Here is a 22,326-nt window from a genome sequence, read left to right on the forward strand (position 1 = left end):
ACCCAAATGGACCGAATCTGCGCAGCAGAGGAAGAAAGATTCTGACGGGATCCTGTGTTTCCCTCAATACAAATCACTCACCATCACAGTGTCAGATCAATGGAGCCGCTACCAGGAGCAGAACTTTGCTACAAAAGGGGGAAAAAAACTATTTCTTTAACAAAAACAATTTTTAAACTTATCGCAAAGGTACAGTGTCTTAAAACCTGCTTTCTGTTGACTGTAACCACCAGAAATATTTAAGTATCCACTCATTATCTGTACTCGCTCATCGTGCTCGGGGTCACTGCGGATAGATTGTTGTCATAGTCGCCTGAGGAAACAGAACAAGCGCACAGAAAGGCCTTCGACTCGAGCTGCGGTCCTTCCAGCTGGGATGAGGCGGCGCTAACCACTGGTTAACTCATTTAGCTGAGTGGCAGCGACCATCTTGGACTGCACGGACGCTCCCGCTCCCATTGTGCGCACGTGACCTGAACGTGGATTAGGCCACACTTCTCTGTCCGATGTCGCCCGAGTCCAACGCCAATGAAGAGATTGGCGGTCACGTGCTCTGCAACGCAGCAATGCTATGAAGTTTGGCTTGTTCCAATCAAAACAATATTAGGAAAAAGCTAATTGGAACTCGTGTCAGAACGCGACCGACACGGATGAGTTTGTGTAGTGTTTCTCTGTTAACCAGAAGTTCTGAGGACTCTTAGTGTTTCGAAACACTTTAAATTAGAGAGATTAAATTAAAGAAACATGAATTCTGTGTTATAGCTCTAAATATTCAGAAATGCTGATGTTAACCTGCGTGACCACACAAACATAACAGAGACCTACACTAATCCTTAGGTGCTGGTGGGTCCCGTCCAGTTCGGTTCAGGTATCCAGCTTCTACACAGCGTGTCCTGTCCTGTCCTGTCCTCTCCTGTCCTGTCCACATTGTACTTTGACATTTGTGGTACCTAGAGTATTAGTTACTTTTCTTAAATGGCACTTTACACTTTCTCTCCCCATTTATCTGAAAATACTCATTTACAAATTCAGATTAAAACATTCGAAGAGAAAACAAATTATGATAGTTATAAATTTAATTAGCAAGACTGTTTTCAAGTTCAAACTGTCAGTTATTGCTTTACAATTTTAATAATTGTTAAAGTCAAACTTCATGCAAGAACTGTGAAGACTCTTGCAATTTAGTTTAACACTTCTCAGTTTTCAAACTTCCTAAAAAGAGAAACAATCAGGATAATTTTTATCAAATGAGGAAAAAAATCATTAGTACTTTTAGTTAAGTAAAGCACCTGCCTCCTGTCTGAAAACTGAGATTATTCTCATGATATTTTGATGCTTTTGTTTGATAAAGGTAATTTCTCTGCAATCAGGTGTCGGGCTGTGTGTAGGAAACCTTCCTAAGAAACAGATTTTTCACCTAAAATAAATTTCAACTTAATAATTTCAACTTCCAAACAGACAAACAAACAATAAAAAAAAGCATAAGAGAGGTTTCGTATTCTATGACAAAATAACCGTCCATCTTTACAAACAATTTATTGGTAGAAATTTAAAAATAGCATGTAAAAATACTAATTCATTACTAGTTTATGAAGCACAGAAACGAGTTATTTGTGATTCTGAACAAGTACAGATGGATAACAAATTAAAGCAAAACTGTGTGAAGATTCGTACGTACAGCAAATTGACTGATGAAAATAAACATCATAATTCATTTCAACCCAACTGAACCACTAATTGATGCTTTGGGCAGTAGTTGACTACATGCAGATGATGTTTGCCAGCATCACCAGACTAGCAGTAGTTAATCTATAAAACATCCATCTACATCCATCAGTGTGCCACCACATCAGGAGCCCGGTATTTTGCCGCCTTAGCTCGAAAGTTACCAGCTCATCAATTCCCTCAGAAAACAAAAGAGCAGAGAACAGCCGCGACTGACATTCACATCTTTTATGGAGTAAGAAAACAAACAAGCTAAAAACCCTGATGTACTTTTATGTTTGGTTCAGGTTTGTGAAAAGAAGAAAATGGATCCACAGGCGTGTTGAGTAGTTAGACGTCCTGATCTATCGGACCTGTGGACATACTGAGGACAGGCTGACTGCAGCCGGACTCCGATCACAGGAGCTCCATCTCTGTCCTCTACAACAAGCACAAAAAGTGTTTTACGGATCTAAAGCTAATGACGATTTGTAATGCAGCAGCACTGTGGTCTCTCTTAACAGACACAGCAAACCAACAATGATTTGACTCTTATTACATTTGGTGTATGTCTGTGTGCAACCTGGATTAGTTTATTATCTCTTGTCTAGAAAAGGATTAAAAAGACATCAGCCACTTTGCTGAGGTACATGCTCCCTCAGTCCAGAACTGATCACTGATTTTAACGCAGTTATATTTGATTGTCGTTGTAAATTGTGTTGAGACACTTTAAGCAAATTTGACTTCTGGACAAGGACGGAGGTCTACAGCACAGACGAACACGCGTCTTCACGCTGCAGAGTGACCGACACTAAATGTGAGCAGAGGCTATTCACGGCTGGTTTTAGCATTGTCGAACGTATAATTCATTTGGATTCATTTATCCCTTCAGCTTTAGATACGTTTAGGTGTAAAATCATTAGTTTAGGATAAAATTACCAATATGTTAAGGTCGAGTGACCTTTTGTCGCTATGGCTACAAAACTAAACTTAAGACTAAAACATTAATTATTGGTTGGAAACAAGAAACAAACAGTTTAAAACGCTGATATTTGGTTGACTCATCCATCTACCCCCAACCTCGTCTCTACAGGGACTTAGTCAGTCTTGACTTCCTCCTTTGATCTGCTCATAATTACTACTGACACTAGAGAACTTTGTCACATGAACACAAACATGTCGTTTGTCTTAGAATAAGACGTCTCTTTCTTGCGAAACTTTGACTGTTTGGCATGAAATTGCTTCTCACCACCACTTTCATCAAAACACCAAAAGATGGAAAAATGTTTAGAAAGAATATTTTGGTTTTCCAGAGAATTTGTTACCCATCTGTACGCCATTTGGAGATACACGTCTTTGAACTACAGATGAATCAGTTTTATCTTTTGTACGGTGCAGTGAGAACAGGAAGGGTCAGAAGTCCTCAAACAGGTCTTCTGCTGACAAACTTGCTGCATCTGCAGAGCGCTGGGGAGTCTCTTTCTTACTGGTTCCTGCAGGGGAGTCACTGCTACACCCACACACACACAGAAAGAGAAAGAGGGAACAGGTCAGCAGGATAATGAGGCTGGTTTACAGGAGTTTTTCCTGTTAAGACAGGAAGTGTATCATGTGGCCCATAAGGAGCAAGACTGGAAACACATGGGCAACTTTTATATCCGTGTGTAAATGTGTGTGTGTGTTTGTAATTGTGGACCAGCGGCTCCCCCACCTTCAGTGGTCTACTTCAAAAACCTCACTGTCAGTGTGTGTGTGTGTGTGTGTGTGACCACATAGATGCTCATGTTCTTCGCAGAGCAGATCGTATATTCTGTTTTAATTTGACTGCGGCATCATGCGCTGTTTGAAAGTGAGTAATAAGAATGAAGGATCAAAGGTGGACAGTGGGTAGCAACAAAAGGCCAAGAGGGGAGAGAATCTGAGGAGGAGAAACAACCGGTTCTTGTACTTTTTCCTTAAGGACTGTAGCTGTAAAACTGGAGGGTTTAAATTCCGTCTTTACCTCTCTGGGCTGCACATCATTGAACATGCACAGGGTCAATCTTACACATCCATTTCTTTTACACTTGCATGTACACATTTTGTCCCATTAACTAATTTGACTTCGAACCCATTAATACTGTCCTGTTGCCATCTTGTGCACAGCAAAACATCCTGTATGGGCAATAAAAAAAAAAACAAAACCTAACACTGTGGTTGTGTCTCAATTCAGGAGCTGCATCCTTGTGAGGCTGCATTTAATAGTAAAGAGCAACTGCGTTCGTCGTGTTGCGATAAGGCAACAAATGTGCCCTAGCAACTGCCTGGCAGCGATGGCTCCAACAGGTGGACGCGTTTCGGCGATGAAGAGAGAATACGACAAACAGACTGCGAAGAATAAAAACGTTACAAAACCACGAGACATGATTAAGTTAGTCACAAGCTCAGCCTCCTGGCTGCATGATGGAGGCCAAAAGATACTGCAGTAACGACAAAATGCAATTCCACGCTGTTTCTGTGCAGCATCAAGGATAGCGCTCCAAATTTAAGAACACTTAAGCTCTCAATTAGAAAAAAACCCCCCAAACAAACAAATGAACAAAAAAAAACCTTTAAAAGCTAAGTGACACAGTTAAAGAGTTAAAGTTAGTCATCGCCTCCACAGAAACACATATTTAGATATTTCCTGAGGTGGTAGAGATCAAAGCCAGGGCTAAAAGACAGTGAATGAACTCAGACTCAAATATACACTAATTAATCTAACATGCATGTCTTGGACTGTGGGTGGAAACCGGAGGAAACCCACGCAAGGACAGGGAAAACATGCAAACGCCACACGGTTGGCCGGGATTTGAACGTGGAACCTTCTAGCTGACCGTTCCACCTCCCGGCTGCTGGGAAACATGACTTTATGGTAGAATATTTTGAACCAATTAGGATTAAAAGTACACGCTAGCTGAGAGCGGTAAATCAGCAGCTGACATTTAAAGACTGGAGCAGAATTGGGTGGATGTGCAGCATTAGTAAAAGATGACCTTTAGTCCGGTGGCTGCCTCTCACCGTTTACACGCGTAAATAACAGAATTCAACCCAAAGAGACTTTGCAAGCTTTGACGCCCAAGTTGCTTTTTGACAAACTGCAAGACATTTAGGAACCAAGAACATCCAGCCTGGCTAGAACGATGATTAGCTGAATGGGAATGAGAAAAAAAGCCCTGGTGTGAGAAAGGAGAAGAGTGGGGAGGCCCGAGAGCTTGTTTAAATCATTACCAACTGTATGACAAACCCTGCTGCACTTCTGGAACCAGTTAAGAGCAAACAAGAGACTTGTTCACTGGAGAGCTTTTTTCTTCGCTGCCACAGTTGGACCACCGGAGACTTGGACACATGGCAGAAGGGTGGACGAAACGAGAGCACTTTCAGCCCGGAGAGGTGAGGTTACGCTCAGGCGCTGGGCACAGAGGAGCCCCCCACACACAATGTGCCCATACAGAATGTTTTTTTGTGCACAAGATGTTCACAAACTAAAGCTCCCGCATGTCCAACAATTAAGCACTGGCTTGAGTAAATTAAGCCGAGGTTTGTCTGAATTGAAACTTCAGACAAGCCTCTGTGTAAAAGCCACATTTCTATAACTTGACGGTAGAGTTTATCCAAATTAATCATCCAACCAGTATCATTTGTGTACGTGGCCACTTCTTCACAGTAACACGAAGCACCGTTACGCCATTTACACCCTTTCAAAAACTTCTATTTACAGATTTATTAGTGCTGCCAACTTATATTACCTGCCGCCCATTTTACTGTGACAAACAGAGCCCAACAAGCTGAAAAGAAAACGGGAAAAAAAAGCCTCTGGTGCCAGTATGAAGCAAAATGCAAACACACACACACAGACACACACACACAATAAAAGCTCCACCAGTCCCATGTCTTGTAGTGATTATGCGTGATGGCTAGGAGCAATGTTTGATAGTTTACAGAGCCAGTCCATGGAGAGTGTGTGCGCCACTGCTTCCTTTTAGTTTCTTCATGGGAAAACTGTTCTTTGTGTACACAAGCATTCACATACAGTGAATAACCGGCTGTTAAGTAGAACACCAAACCGTTCTCAGTTCAATAAAGTGTTAGTTCAAGATTCGGGGAAATGATAGGATGTCGGTGTCCTCAGTAGATGCCACGCTCTGCACCTATATAGCACTTTTCTACCGTGGTGGTGCCCAAAGTGCAGTGAAGGAAACAGTTAGCTTGGCTTAGCATTAGGACTGAAAGACGTTTAAAAACCCAACTCAAGGCCTCAGCAATTAACAGAGTTTATCTTTTTTGTTTAATCTGTAACATCACTGTATTCTGGACAGTTTAACACATTTATAAAGATGAATACTTCAAGATTATGATTCTAAGTCATTATCATTCCTCCTCCAAGTCTCTTCTAACTATCAAATATGATTCTAGTCCATTCACGTAAGACATATTAATGGATGTCCCCAATATAGCTAGAAGTCACTGAATGACATCATCACCCACTTTTCATAATTGGCCATGTGCATTTAATTGTAATGGATGCTGTAGGAGAGAGGAATATTGTTGTGGGACAGATTATGTATGTATGTTATGTTTAGAACTAGAACTCTTGATGTGTGTGTGTGGGGGGGGGGGGGGGGGGGTCTACGGGAAAGCGTAAGAACAATATGTGCTTTTATGTCTCATAAGTCTGATTCCAATGGGCACCGACGACGACACGAACATCGAGGGTGGGGAGAAACACGAGTCCACAAAATACTCTCAACGCTTCTTTTAATCAAGGTTAACTTAAAAAATATGTAAAGCTAATTCCGAAATTGTCAAATGACATTTTTGGATGCAAAGTTTTTACAACATTTTAATTTTAAGTTGTAAAAAGTCTATTCTTGAGTTACAAAATAACAATAAACAATAAATATTTTATTCATTTATAATAATTGTTCTTCAACCCTTTTAATGTTTTTGTTAATAAACCAGACACCGGTATGGAATAATACAAATTAATAATGCAGTATAACTACACATACGCTTCTTTGAACAACAATTCTACCATAATTTTTTATTATTAATTAGTCATTTCTTTTCAACATTTCTTGCAAAATATACTCTTTTCGAGTTAAAAGTGTTGGTTTTACCTATCTAGAAAATTGCATATGCACCATCTCTCTCAATTTATTTGTCCAAAGTGTGTGAATCACGGTTGTTTAGCCTTGTAAGACCCTACCCCCACGACAAGGTGAGCAATCGAGCCTGTGTGCACGCATGAACTCAGCAGATTGGCTAAACCACCAACACAAATGATGAATGAGAAAATGATTTTTTCTTTAATTTAGAAAAATAAATATATATATATAAAAACTAAAGATTCATTAATGTGAATTAACTTTTTACGGAGAAATTAAAGCTACATTATGTAACTAAAGCTAATATTTCCCTGAGACTTGAAATGGACTATGAGCCTCATTTAAAAACTTTTAGAAGTCAATTTCTATTTTTGAGCTTATTTCTAATAAGAAATACATAATAGCTTTTGGCTACACATGTCCAGACAAAGATTCTTAAATTTTGTCACTTGGCAGCTAACGATGGATTAAACCAAAGATAACAGTTGTCGATTTTACAATGTGGAGCTTAATTAATTCACTTTGACATTTGGGGCCAGTTTTGAATGAATTATGTAACTATGACTACGTGTTTGGTTCACAAATGTGAATCCTTCGCCTCTGATTGGCTGCTTTAAGCCAACAGCTGCAGAGGCCCGTGGGTATTGGAGTACTCAAGAGTGTATTACACACACACACGCAAAAAAAAAAAAAAGGATTTCCAGGAATCAAATGCTGAAATGATTCAAACTGGTGGCAGGAGCATAAACCTATAGGACTGTGAGGTTGTCTGGCAGAAAACATTGAGGACACTGTTTCGAGTAAGTAAACTGAACCGAGAAATGTCCAAACTACCAGTACCAGCAACTCCTCCTCCTTCGCCATGCTAAAGCACAGGTGGTCAAATCTGGTGGGTAGGCACAGGTTTCTCTGGCATTATGGCCACACACACAGAGCACAGAGGATATTCAGTGAGCTGTATTTGTACTATTGAACATGTTTAACAGGGATTATTTAGAAAGACGGTAAACACTTTACCCGATCAGACAACTTGGCCCCTTTGAAGAGTGGTAATATGCCAGAAAGATACCAAACAAGCCCATTGTAAACAAGTACTCCTTTACTAGACTAGACAGAAAAACAACTTACCAACCATTAGCACTGAAGTAACTGTACGTATAACTTACTAAGTATTTCAGTTGCTCTTTAACAACCAATCTTCCGTAATTTTCTAAACAAACAAAAGCTTAACGATGTTGAGCAATTCCTTTAATTACGGAGCCTTCATTTAATTCTCTTCAGGTTCTTTCGCTGCCTTTATTTTCTGCTCCTCCTCCTCCCCCCCCCCAGGCTTTCTGCGGATGACCTGTTTGCAGGAAAAACAACGATGTAACAGAGAAAGGTGAATGGGTTGTTTAGAGATGGCAATGAAAAAAAAAAAAAACGAAACAAAAAAATACAATAGCTGGGTGTAGGACTGCCAACAACCCCCCCCTACATGTTAACAGCCATCAGAAAAAGGCCTCTCTTCTGCAGCTGCTAGTTGGCAGCTCAGAGGGTGGGTGGGGTGGGGGTGGGGTACAGAAGCTTCTGCAGTGATCAAACATCCAGCCAACCACAGCTGGTCGTCAGCTCACTGCTGCTTCTTGTTGTAGTGGTCGAAACTCGTAATAGGCGCCGGTAATCGGCCTCACTACTGACTACTGACAGCAGCTGGGGATGGATGGCACCACTTACGGCCATCTGCATGTGGCAGAGTTTACAGTCGCTGGCGCTCGGAGAAGCTTGGACACGGTATATTCATCCTCTGTTGGACGAGTACAGAAACAGCGTCAGACTAAGACATGTCTTTTGGAATATTTTCTAAAGAAACTGGCAAATGGGGGATTTGGGTACAAGAGCAACAGTATTGTGAGAGTTTGGATGTGTAGCAGCAGGGCTTCGGAGCTGAGTGACGATTTGACTCACAGTGTAGAAAGAGAAGACACACAACAGAAAGGAGAAAATGAGAACGTTGCATAATTGTTTCTTTGAAACCAGTGACTGACATTGGCTACGATTACATGTCCAAGACCTCCCCCAGAAATCCCCCCCAGTGCTCTGTGTTCTGGGCACAGAATAGTGCCATTCACCAATTTCCAAGAAATTAAATGTTTGGTTAACCAAAGTATGAAAACTCACATTTTCACATTTCCGGTCATATTATATAGAGTGTTAAAAGTATGTCTACATAAATGCCTTCAAAATGAGCAATTATCAAATAACCATTTACTAAAAGCAACACATGCACACGCACACACACAAAGAGCTTGGTTTCACCTGGCACTCTTTTGCTCAGCACTTTCTGTACATACAAGTCAACAGAGTCTGCTGCTGAACAAAGACATTCCTCTTCAGCATCCAAATACTCGACTGTAATGTGCTAACGCTGAGCTAACGCTGAGGAACGGCTGGAATGTCTTTCCTCAGGTGAGTTGCGACTAGTTTAAATGAGCTTGCAGGCTCTCGTAGTGACTGCGCTGCTATGAGAGGCCTGGTGAAAGGAGGGAGGCATAAATTGTCCCAGTGGCCTTGTGGGAAGATTGACCAAACAAGTCTGATCCCGGTAGAGTGATAAGCAGTAGCAAGGTTGGAAAACAAGCAGGGCAAGAGCATTTGTAGAATTCCTTGATTTCTTTAGTCTGCTTACAAGACCTACACCAGCCATTTCCTGTTGGCCAATCAGAGCTTGGGAGGTGGAAACCAGGTAGTAAACATATCAAACTAGCTAGGTTAAACAGAAATTCTCTAGTGGAAGCTTTCCCTGAAATAATAGCCAGGGACGGGGGAAGCACAACAAACTAAGGCTGCTCATTTATCAAGGCCAGGTAAAAATACATAAAGGGAGGTGGAATTACTGCAGGAGTTCTCATTGTAAATTCGGCATAACATTCGTCTCCACGGCACCAATTCACGAGCAACAAAATCAGGTTAAACTCGGCTTGATGCTCCAAGCTCCTGTTTTGTAACTGCTGATTTCATCCCCTAACCCGATCTTTGCAGCTGTCGTCTTTGTCAGCATCTACTCTGAACAGAACCTCGCACTCCTTGCTGTTTTTCACATGAATTCTCACATTAAAAGGCTAAAAGCTGCTCGCACTGTGAAGGAGAAAGCTGTGGATGAAGTATTCAGATGCATTCATAGTAACCAAACAGTGTTCACGGGGGAAGTGGAACGCCTGAAGTGACTCTTAAGGCCAATTCGTGTTTTCTGCATGACACAAACTTCATCATCGACCAAAGTCTGCAGAGGTCTGGATGCAGCCCAAAATGTGATGCTCGGTCGATCCCAAATGACTGCACGTGACGAATAAAGCAGACTTTTGTTTTGTGCGGTTTCCCCCAAACCATTTACGTTTTACTATATATTAAAAAAGTTACAAATCCAGCAACAGTTGAAGTGGGAAGAACAAATGTAATTGTTATGACTGTATTGCTACACCAACACATGTCAGCTCATGGACATTATCATGGCCTTTTTACTTCCTTTATCCATTACACGCTGGCATAAGGTAAAGGACTTTTTATATGTTGCCAAATAAAAACAAATGAGCTCTTTTTCTTGTCAGAACGTTGCAGTCCAACAGCTGATTTAGCATTAGCTGCGTGAACAATGATGCAGCCTTCTGAAGTTTTCCACACGCTCGTTAGTGGAGTTGTGTGTTCACATAAAGTCCAGAGTGAAAAGGGTCTTTTTTGCCTGAGGCTAGTTCCACCAGTAGTCTCATCAGCAGCTGGCCTCCCTAGAGCCAAGGAAGCATTGTGCTTTAGTGGTTATAGAAGCTAAACAGACAGATAGATAGAGAAGCCTGAATTGTGAAGTAATTGAAGCCCAGCAGCAGAAATCAGCACTTAAACTCAGACCTGAATTTGATTTCCTCAGAGTAAAGCTTCTAAATGTGACAACGTCTTACATGTGTACAAATGTGCATGAACAAACACTGCTGGTCAAACTCTTCTTTTCCAACACCTCTGTATACAGTATCTATCCTTCTGTCTCCTCTGAGTGGAGAATTAAGAAAAAAAGCATTTGGTTCTCAGCAGCACCCTGTGGGAACGTCCCGGGTCATATGCTGTATGAAGTGAGGTGTGCGGTGACACGTTTAGTCTCGGTAATAAAATCTGGCTCTCGAGCTTCTTTAGCGCCGCACACGATTATTCACTTACTGTATCCACAATGTGCCTTTCCAGCAAAAAATTATTTACATTTCCACTTCTTGTCTACTCTAGAGCTGAGACTGTTTCTTGTGACCACGTTGCACCTTCATTCAAGCAGCTATCTAATTTATTTCCCACTATAAGAGACAATGAGACGGGACTCACAGTGTATGATTGAACTGACACAACATGACAACACTGGTCAGGTCTGTGTAGTGACACTTTCAATAAAGCTTAGTCAACAAGATGGCTGTATCCTAATTGTTGACACAAATCTTGCTTTACTTTTTGTGATTCTACAAGAAAAGTAGAAGAATAAGGGAAAAAAGAATAATATTAAGCTACAGCTGCCTGGAAGATACAGACATTATTGTGTGTTTATTCTGCAGCAATGTTCTGTTTTATATCACAGCTCAGTCTCTATAAAGCCCTTTTAGCCATATCGTGTAACATATACTACTAATATCATTGAAAAAAGCTCAAGCACTTGGGGCGATCGCAGTTCAGGAGGGAGGAGGAGCCGTCCTCCACCAATCACAGGGTGCTGATTTAATCCCCCGCTCCTTCTGTCATATATAGAAGTGTCCTTGAGCAAGACACTGAACCCCAAGTTAGTTGCTCCCTGGTCAGGCCAGCTGCATGGCGGCTCCCCCATCTGTGTGCGATTGTGAGTTTGAAAGGGTGAATGCGATGCAGTGTTAAGCGCTTTGGATAAAGAATCATTACTATCACTAACATTGCTGTGCAGACAAAGTGTTACTAAATGCAAGATAGTGCCTATTAATTCAAGAGTTTGAAACTAGACTAAACCTAATCTAATTTAAGTTGTTTTAGTGCTGGTGAGCTACAGCATCTTCTTTTCCAAGTTAGTCCTGTTTTGCACAATCCCCACACTGAACAGCACCGACCCACATCACACGGTCATTTTTCCCCCACTAGGTGTTTTGGCACTGACGTTAATCAATTAATATCATTCATCATAGTATTAGCTAATAAAACGAGCAATTTAAATCTCCTACTTCCTTCACACATCACTTGTAGAACATTGAACCCCACCCCACCAGGTGTGTCCCCGTCCAGCCATCAAGGGCCACCTCTGAGCCGGTCCCGAGGCTGGATAATACGAGAGGGTTGGGCATGGGGCTTAAAAAAAAATCAATGTGTGGAACGTGCTCCACTGTGGCGACCCCCCTGAAAGGACAAGCTGAAAGCTGTTCGAAAGCTGATCTAACACCCCTCATTGTGTTGCGGTCAATCAACAGTTTACAACTTGCACCTTTGGCCTTGTGCATACTTGTTTTAGGGTGCAATGTCCAACCATGTGACTCTTCAGGTCATAAGGTTAAACTGTGCAGGGCCACTGAAGAATGGGCACAATTACCTGACAAAGAAGATTCCCTGACACGGACTTTTATGATGTTTGATTTTCCCATTCAATGTGGATACTGAGAGGGTCGGGGAAAGAGGGAGAAAGGGGGGTCAGGAGGCGAAATCAAGAGAAAGGTGAGATGATACGGAGGAAAAGTCAAGGGAACAAGAAATTCCAGGTGGATTTAATCACATCTTACTGCACAGAAAAGAAGGGAGGTGTATTTCAACTTGCAGCAATAAAGTGCATTTAAAGAGAGTGTGTGTTTGTGTGTGTGCTATTTTAGGCTGGAGATGTCACACTCTGCCTACATTAACACATTTAAGAATAACAGCAGGACGTGTTTACTAGCTAAAAGCCAGTAAACCACAAAAACGTTAGCTGGAGACTGTTACTTTTCACACAGTGTCAAAACAAACTACGGAGTGAGACAGATGTTGATGACATGACATGTGTTCTGCTTGTAACACAGTGCAGACACACTTCTAAGTTACCTCTTTCTATGGGAAGTGTCAGGGTTGGGTCTTTTAACCGCAAGGTCGGGAGCTCTAAGGTGACGAACGCGCCGCTTGCGACAGGGGGCCACGTCTGTGATGTCCTTCAGGCTGTCGTCCAATGGGCTCGGAGTAGTGGCTTCTAAGGAGGACATGACTCAGTCAGGGTATTGCATAAAATCAAAGACAGCTACTAGATATATATTTCAATTATTTGTACAGTGAATTCGATAACTGAAGTTTATTTCGCAAACATTCTGTCAGATTACAACAGAAATATCTGTGGACCTCTGTCCCTGAATCCGGCTGAATAGAGTACATACGTACACCCTGAGAGCTTACGGCGCCGCCCATCGAGGAAATACACACCGATTAGGGAAACGACTTCATCAATTTGAGCAACACAGGCTCAGCAATAAAGACGGCTCTGCAAAAAGCCACAACACAACAGACATGTCTCCAGGAGGAACTAAAAATACATGTACGCAATCTAAACGTCCGTCACTTTTTAGTGCCAATTGAAAATAAAACTGTTTCTAGGGGACTAATGCCAGCAGAAGCAGCAGCAGGAGGAGGACAATGATGGAAAGTGTGTGTTTAAAATTCCACCTTCTTCCTTTTTCTTGCAGCATTGGCCACAAGTCACAAAATTAAAACTCAACTGATTACTGCTGAACATGCACTGAGCATTGTGCATCAACGGTAGATTGTTTGGTTCTGGGGTTTGACCCATGAACACACTGACAAAGTCTCAACTTCCCTCACTTTCTTGTCCCTCTATCTGTTGGCAACACGCAGTTGTCTGAGTCATTGTCGTAGCCATAGCAACAACATACAATCCTGTGATCCTTGCCCAGCCCATGGAGCGGGGACACCTACGTCGCCCAAAGATTCTTGGTGGATTGAACAATCGTCCAGAGCCCTGGTTTGGATCTAACTTGGGAGAAGGTGGAAAAAAAAATCCTGTGTAAACAGATGAGAGGTGAGCAGAATATAATTCCCTGAAAAAACTCTCACACAGCCTGATTCAGTTCTTTGATCGACAACTTACATTTGGCTCAAATCCACCTTTAGCGTGGCGCACACCTACCCCCCTGCTCGTGAAAGGTTAATCACGTCCAGGCCATCTGGTAGCCTTGTGTGTGATGAAGTGTACGGTCAACGCTAGAAGCCGCTCATGTGCGAAGGTGTTTTGGGATCAGCTCAGTGAGGCCCACTACTCCGCATTACACAATGCCTCAGTGAAGTCATGGTTAGTTTCTGGGCCTGAAAAACACACTCGTCTCCCATGACAACGGCTTCCCAAAATATCACAGTCACGGTCACATGTGAGGAAACGTGAAACCGTTTCATGTGAAACGTGCTTTCCTCCCCAGTAGTTACCCATATTTTGCTTTATGGACAACATCACACCATTAAATATTGGGGTGTGAAGTAAGCTGTGTTGCTGCTGTGCTGTCACTGGCACGTTTTAATGTGTGTCCACACGCCAAGTCTGCGACGTCACGACAGCTGTTGGACACCTGCAAGTGCAATTTTATGCCACATGTGATTTTACATAGAGGACAAAGTGAAGCACTTAAGCATCACGGCCCAGCTGTCATCTTGTCGATTTATGTGGCAGTACTGTAGACAAGGTCAAGATTGTCCAACTTGACGTTGGTTCTTGTTTCCCTTTTAAGGAATTTTCAGCAATAGTGACGGCTTGTACACGCACTTCATAAACCTGGTTACTGGAAATGAATGGATACATGCAGCAGGGGACAGACCGGAATTCTCTACCACCTCTCACTTATTTTGGAAGCAGAGATTTTAACTTTTTTTGACTTCTTGGATGCACTTAAATGAGGCGGCACTGCCCAGTTACTGATCTCTCCTTCCATTCATTCTTTCACTCAGCTGTGTGGTTCTGTCTGCAGCCTTTGCTAAAGACCATTAGAAACCGGGATACACATACACAGTACATGGCAAAGAAATCATCCATTCTCCCAACAGAAATCAGAAGCCAGGTTCCACAAAGACCTTACCCCAATTTCAGAAACTACACTTCCAATTTACATGACACATTCTAGAGAAAGCCGACTGTAACCCGGTTACTTAAGTCCATGTAAACACACTCACTGTTGCAATTGGATAAATGTACATTTTCACTTGTTTAATTATTGCCGGTGTCAACAATTTAACTAGAGGTTAGGGGCTAATTCAATTCCAAAACAGGCCATAAAGTGATTAGTCACAAAAAAAACCCCACACAATTTTGGGTTAGTATTTCTGAACTGCTCAGTCTTATTGAAAAGACAAAAAGACACAGGTCATGCAAATTAAAACAACTTTCTCCTGTTCTGTGGCATGTGTCTTTACCGTAAGAGGTGTCTTACCCATGGACCGCAAAGCAGGAGCTGGAGGCGACTGCACCTCCTCTGGCTCCTCATCAGTACTTCCTCCATATTCATCCTCCTCAGCCTCCTCCTCCTGGGCTGCTGATTGGTCTGACTTTACTGAATCTCTCTTTCTCCTTGTGTCAGAACTACAACACAGTAAAGGGAAAAAACAAGTTTAAAATCACGACCAAGCTTTTAGGAAAACAGCAAATGATTAGGTTTACAGTGAGCGTTACAAACAAAGGAGTTGAATTAAAGCCCCCTGAGAAATTTACTGAGCAAAAGTAATACATATTTGATGTTTGACGTAACATAACAACTGCGGTTAAGGATGCTACAACAATTTTTTTTGTCAGTAAGTTGATTTTAAAATGGCCATTAGCGATGGATTTCTCTAAATTTCCTTGTTAAATTACCATCAAAAGCTTTCATTATCGGACCTACAATTATCTCGGGGCAGTTGCTGTTTAACTGTCGTTAAGCCCCCTGCCAAACTCCCCCTGCTTCCAGTGCTGGAACCCCAGATTGCCCGTAACTGTTCAGCTCAGCATTTTAAATTACAGTAAATGAGGCTGGTGCAAATCTTTCTAATCAAGCAGAAATAACGGAAAATTCTCCGATTGATCGAAAGGGTGAGACTCGCTCGGAAAAAACAAAATTCTCTGCGCTGCTTTTAGAGCTGCTGATCTGTGAGTCTGACTTCACAGGCAGCTTCGACAGAACTACTCCACTGTAGGATTTTACATTTTGGAATATATTTCTACTAAGAAGAAAACCCGGGTCTTCGCTATTAAAGTCTATGAAATGAACGAGTAATTATTGTCTTATTTGTTTAAATAGGCTTTTAATAGTTGGAGCCTAACCCGGGACCTTCGCTAGGCCAAAAACTCACAAGCCCAAACATATTCCAGCACCACCGTACATCAGAGCAGTATTCATTAATCTGACCTGGATTCAATTGGAAATGTAGAAGTCTTGTATCTCGTTTTCATGAAATCAAGCATTTGAAACTGTAGCGGCCTTAATGAGTGCACTTCCCGGGGTCAGCTAGTGGGCTCAACCCGACTTCAGCTCTGTGTCACGTGAAGTGTTTCAGTCAGTCTGAAAATTGCTGAACTAAAATACAAGCAGCACCTGGTTTCCTGTAGGCGTATGACAGCTTCCTGCAGACTGCGGATCTTGGCTTTCTTCTCATTCAGGACCAGGACAAACCGTGAGTACAGCTCTGCCTCCAGAGCCTCTTTACCAACAGCGTATCGCTTCAGTCTAAAATATACAGAGAGACACCTGATGCTTAAAATCTGGACCCTAAAAGTCATGAATCATCCAAGCAGAGCAGTACTAAGCATTTATGTCAAAGCACTACTCGTCTTCGGTTCATTTAAAGCAGACGGTGCAGTCCACAAGTCTGAGACCAGCTGTCAATTCTGTGATAGTCTCATATAAATAATCAAAGTTTGAGGCTTTAGAGACGGAAGACATGTAAAATAATGACGGTTATGAAGGTGGGTGTGATCAACTCATGGTGCAGCACTGAAAGTTTTTTTTTTCTTTTCAAAGCTTGTTGTGGCTCCAAACCTTCAAGCAGCCTCATCATTTTCATGTTTACATAAAAATATGACACAATGTGGTTTCAGACGTTTGGACCCCACTGCACATCTGATAATATTCCAGATTTTTGTTCCTATCATCACATCCCTCGTGCTGCGACAAAACCAGCAACGAACAACATCTACTTAACAAGTAATGTGTGTGTCCAGAGCTTGATATATCATATTCCTCTGTGCCACAGAGCTCCATTGTTGTCCAAAAACTATTAAAAACACATTTATGACCCCCCCACGCACAGCTTATTTTGACTTAGTTTCACATTCACCATCCTGCTGCCACACAGGCTCACTAAGACACCAAATGTGTATTCACCCGCTGCTAAAAAACTGTTGGTTGGATTAAAAGCCACAACAAGCAGACATTTATGAACTGATTACAAAGGATGTTTATTTTTTGGAATAAACTCCATGAATTCAGTGTTTTTATTTGTTCATCCTTCCCATTTACCTACATGACGGGTTCGGAACAGAGATTGTGAAGTTACTTCAGGCTGTGGTGACGCTTTGCAGAATCACCACAACTTAAAATTGCTCTGATCAGAAACAGTATAGTACCAAAAAGTACTCCTTATGCAGAATTAATGGTGGAATAATGTCTTCAGCACTTTGTTGATGATCATATGTTCGGAATCGAATAATTATAATGTAAATTGCTTTACAAGACAATAAAGTCATTTTACTGTATTTTGTATTTAGCAACTTTAATTAGAAAACAAAAAATGTAGTAGAGTTAAAGTGTGATTTTGCCAATAAAAGCTGGTGAAGTCAAAGTATGGAGTAGCAAAAAAGGGAAATACTCAAGTAAAGTATAATTTATGAGCAATGTACTTAGGTACTTTACACTGCTGCAGGCACAGTGAGGTGTTTTTTTTTTTTTATAGATTTTAATCTTCAGTAGGGAACAAATGACCTATGTAATAAGAGACAGACTCAGTCTATTTATGATAATTGTTAACAGTAAAAAAAAAAAAACGAAACTTTAAACAGTAATATATAACATCACTGAGGTGGACTATGAGTCATAGAGGCCCCTCAGACTTTCTGTGTGACGTGAATTCATAGCTCAAAGTGACGTACAGCTGCAGAAAGATGCGCCACACTGTGTTCCATCATTTGGATCATAACTCATAGGGATCCCCGGGATGGATTTTAGTGAAACCATAACTTCATAATTTTAACCTTTTTTCCTCTGTTGTAGCATTTTCTCCTGGGTTTCCACAAACTTGATGTTACCAGAGCAAAGTATCAAAACACACGAAGTACCAGAAGCATAACGTGTGCGTTCAACTGTCAAGAACTTTGCCGCACACAGGCGAGTTTTGTGGGACCATTAATAATAAATCGTTTTCTTTAAGAAAAACCGGTGGATGACACAATTTAATCTGTGATCTGTCATTTTGTTGTCAGAATGAGGGTTTACTAAAATAGTTCCCAGCTTCTACAACTACAGTAATTATACAGTTTAACTTGTTTACTGGATTAATGTTAAAGTAAAGAAAGTGCTCCGAAACAGATTGAAGCACTGCTTAATGTCATAACATTTTTTTAAATACTTCACATCTGTGTAAATAGCCCATTAGTACAATTCCCCAGTATTCCCCAGCCTTAATGAAATTACTTGACTTTTCCGATGTGGAAACCATCCCCTAACCCTATCTGGTTTTGGTTTGGCAGGAACCCTGGTGGTTGTGTGTGTTTTGTGTGCGTTGCGTGTGTTTACTCTGTGGTGATGCGTTCATGTTCTTTTCTCAGCCTCTGGTTCTCCTCTTCTAGTTTCTGGTTGTGTTGCTCCAGCGTGTTTCCCCTCTGCAGACTGTGAATCAGTAAGTCCGTGACTGCCTCTGCCGGCTGTGGGACAGCCTTCAGCAAAACAGAACCCAACCTGAACTGGAGAAAGGGAATAACAGGAACATTTTGAAGCTGCCTGTTTGTTTTTTTAAAAAAAATAAAAATCACAAAAAATCTTTCTCACCCAGGCTGGTGGTTAACAAGAAACAGAAACTAGTTTCTTGAGACAAAATTCAAAATATTTACCTATGAACATGAACTAGTTCATTTCAATCTGTGGGTCTGAGCCAGCTGTTGCAAAAGTATGAACTTTTAGTCCACTGGTTGTAGGAACCTTTTTATTCAAACATTTTTTTTTTTACTTTTGCAAAATAAGTTTCATGGTTTGTACTATTGATAATTTGTATACGCATGTTTGTCACTAAAGCCAATTGTACTTTATGTGATGCAAACAAAAAATAAAGATTTGCCAGCAACATCGTGAATCAGACGTACGCTCCACAACCATCCCTGGATTACTCCAAACACATGAGAAAATAAAAACCTAACATGGTGTTTTTTTAAGTCAAATGCTGTTTCAAACTACAATGCACAACTTAACCTGGCACTAAGTAGCTTACATGCACAGCAGCCAGTGATATTCAGTCTGACTTCCCAGGAGGTGGTAACACCGGCTGCCCACAACACGCTAAGATGACTGAGTTATAACCACTGCGCAGTAGCAGGAATGTGCCCATCGAAGGAGCAAAAGTCATGAAAAGCTAAAGGCTCTTGTAAAGACCTTGTATGGACCTCACCAGTGTGCAGAGCTACATATGAAGAGCAATTGATGCAGCTGCTTTGGTGGGGTATCATACGCCAACAGTGTATGGACCTTACAAAGCCATTCACACGGATCAATTGTTAATCAATATCAAACATTCACAGAGCAACAATATTCACTGTCTTTTAGCACCTTTTTGTTCACCACCAAGGAGGGAAATAGCTGGTTCTTTAGCTCTGAGTCCAAGGCATGTACATCATGCTCCCATTACAGAGTAATTGGGCCGATTGTTAGTTCTAATTGATCTTAGCTACTTATTGTAATCTGGACACTGAATGCATTTAGGGAAACACACTGATCCACAACAGTCTCTGTTGTGGAATATGACTTATTAAAATTTCTACGAGGCACTTTGTGTTGGTTATATTCATTCTCTCACTAAGTTGAGTGTTCCTGTCTGCAGCCTTTAATTATGCACATGGAGAAAAGCCTAACCCTAACCCTACCCCGATTTCAGAAACCAGCTTTTCCGTTTCCGTAACACTTAAGAAAACAGATTTCACTGTAACCTAGTAAATCAAGTCCATGTTTTTGCGTCCCCTGTGCTGAATTGTGACTTTGAACACTGCCCTCTCTGACCATCATCATCCGTCTAAATAATTTAAAGTTCACGCGACAAAGCTGTGTGGCTGCAGACAAAGACAGGAGAAAGGATGTAGTGATATGCCGAGCTGGGTGAATTCTTTATTATGGCTATTTACTCTACAATTTGTTATGTGCAGATGAGGGTGTGTCCCTCCTCCGGGACAACCTTGTCTGACACATTGGCTTCCAATTCATACTGTATTTCCAGAAAACCACAGGTCATATCTCATTTCAGATTGTGATATTGTTTATATAGATATCTTTACTCTCCTTTCGGCTTATCCTGTGAGTTCAGGGTCGCCACAGCAGATCATTGTCTGCATTTTGATTTGGCACAGTTTTTACGCCGGATGCCCTTCCTGATGCAACCCTCCCCATTTTCTACCAGGCTTGGACCGGCACTGCACAGCTGGGGAGGGGAATGGGCTGTTAGGGGTTCAGTGTCTTGCCCAGGGACACTTCGACATATAGCTGTATATTATTTCAAGTGTGTGCTTCTTCCAGACTGTCAGAGACTAGAAATCTATGACATTTGGTAGAAAACGTGATTAAGTGTGAACTGTCCAGTCTTAGACAGTCTGAGTTAGTCTTCAGGTGTGTCCCCACTACTATTTGGACCAGCAGTGTCTGCCATCGTCACATCAGCTTAGCCGTGCAGTCGACCGATGATGTCCAGCAGCTCATACTACAAGCACAACAGTTTAGTACTCGTACGGTTACTTGGTATCGACAAGTACTTAAATGTAAGTACTTGTACTCAGCCTGGGAAAAAGTGGGACCTCCCTATCCACACTATTGTATCCTTGTCTGCGATGTTCTCATTTAAATCGACAATCAACATGTGCTCTGCTGAGTTACAGTATAATGGAACATCGTTTATCGTCATCCTGTCTACTGCTCGCTGCTCTCCCCACACTCTTGTGTTTCCCCACCAGGTTAATTCCAAGCATCTTATATTTGCCAGCAATTACTTCACTGCCTGTTAGAAATGTTAAGTAAATAACCTCAGACTAAACAGCCAACTGAAACACTGCTGGAAATAGAAATAACTCTTCCAAATCTCTCTGGCAAACACTTCCCGTTGTTGCCTCAGTCAGCATTAAGCAGTGACATTGTTACCTGTCGCAGATACTTCAAATCTCACCTGACTGCTCATATTAGAGAATTGGGTTGTAGAGTTACTGGTCAGAGCTCGGTGCCGTCGGTCTGAGACAACAGCAGCGTTGCTAGCCTGTGCTGGCTGAAACACTGTTGATGTTGGCAAAAGTTACCCATGTTGTCATGGAGACGCTACAGTTTCAAAAGCTGTTTCTGACTCACTGACTCACATGAATTGGAGGACAGACCTCTGCAGTTCCACATACTCTAAATTTACAGCTGAAGGTTGGTGCTCACAGTGAGCTGGTGAATATTCAAGCTCTACTGCACCTGCACGTGATGGTCAAAGAATAAGCCCTGTCCTAACACAGAGCCCCTGAATCAGGAAGCAGGGATATTGCACAGCTGGCTTTGGTGGTTTTAAGGGCACTTTTATCCCTGTGAATGACGCTGAATATACAGCAAACTACCTTTTAAATATTCTCAATATTTATAATAATAATAATAAACAATTAAGAATTAATTTTCACTTCAAACATAAAAAAACAACAACGTAATTAGTTGTCACCCATAATCCCACATTTCTGTCACAATGTGTGTATTTTATATCTGAACATCAACATTAAGAGAGAAAACTGCTTTAGCATCAGCATTTTATCGACAGCTTATAATATTTTAAATCTGTTTTGTTGCAGATTGGCTCACTGGCCCTATTACGTAAGGGATTCTGGGCCAGCTTAGCCTTTTATCCCATTCAGCATTAATGATGCTAGCAAGACGTGTGAGAAGTCGAGCTCCAGCGTCAAATCAGCTTTTTTTGTCCTTGCGACTTATCCCGTGAGTTCAGTGGCAAACAGGGAAAGAAAAAAAAACGGGGATGCAGCAACTGAAGGTTTTAGTGCAGATTCTACTTTTTCTGTGTATTAGTGACATATTGACATTTATACTTTCGGTTTTCATTTTATGAATTTTTTCTTTGAGTTTTGTTTCGATTTTGCTTTTTTGAAATTGAAAGTCATTTTACTTGCTGTAAGTACAATTAAAAATGTAGCTAAAAAGACATCAAAGTTTCCTTTTGCCTTTTTTCCTGGAAAAGAGAACGTAGGCAGTGAATAAAACACTGAAACTAAGAGGTTTTGGACTTAAGAGTCTACAGCCAGCAGTGGAATGTT

The 22,326-nt window shown here is 41.4% G+C and overlaps 1 protein-coding gene across 3 annotated transcripts in view; it reads right to left on the reverse strand.

Moving 5' to 3' along the window:
• Window positions 1-1,519: 1,519 nt before the first annotated feature.
• LOC137103176 (DNA repair protein XRCC4-like) overlaps window positions 1,520-22,326 on the reverse strand; it is a 31,965-nt gene continuing 11,158 nt past the window's right edge. For 2 of the 3 annotated variants that reach the window (XM_067483244.1, XM_067483243.1), the window contains exons 4-8: window positions 18,581-18,747; window positions 16,385-16,516; window positions 15,248-15,396; window positions 12,870-13,011; window positions 1,520-3,214 (exon numbers count right to left, since the gene is read on the reverse strand). In XM_067483244.1, the coding sequence (XP_067339345.1) occupies window positions 3,118-3,214; window positions 12,870-13,011; window positions 15,248-15,396; window positions 16,385-16,516; window positions 18,581-18,747 (687 nt within the window). In that variant the 3' untranslated portion in view covers window positions 1,520-3,117. The remainder of the gene's footprint in view (window positions 3,215-12,869; window positions 13,012-15,247; window positions 15,397-16,384; window positions 16,517-18,580; window positions 18,748-22,326) is intronic. The other variant, XM_067483245.1, reaches the window with a different exon arrangement.

Source organism: Channa argus, chromosome 18 (genome assembly GCF_033026475.1).
Source record: "Channa argus isolate prfri chromosome 18, Channa argus male v1.0, whole genome shotgun sequence".
Taxonomy (NCBI): domain Eukaryota; kingdom Metazoa; phylum Chordata; class Actinopteri; order Anabantiformes; family Channidae; genus Channa; species Channa argus.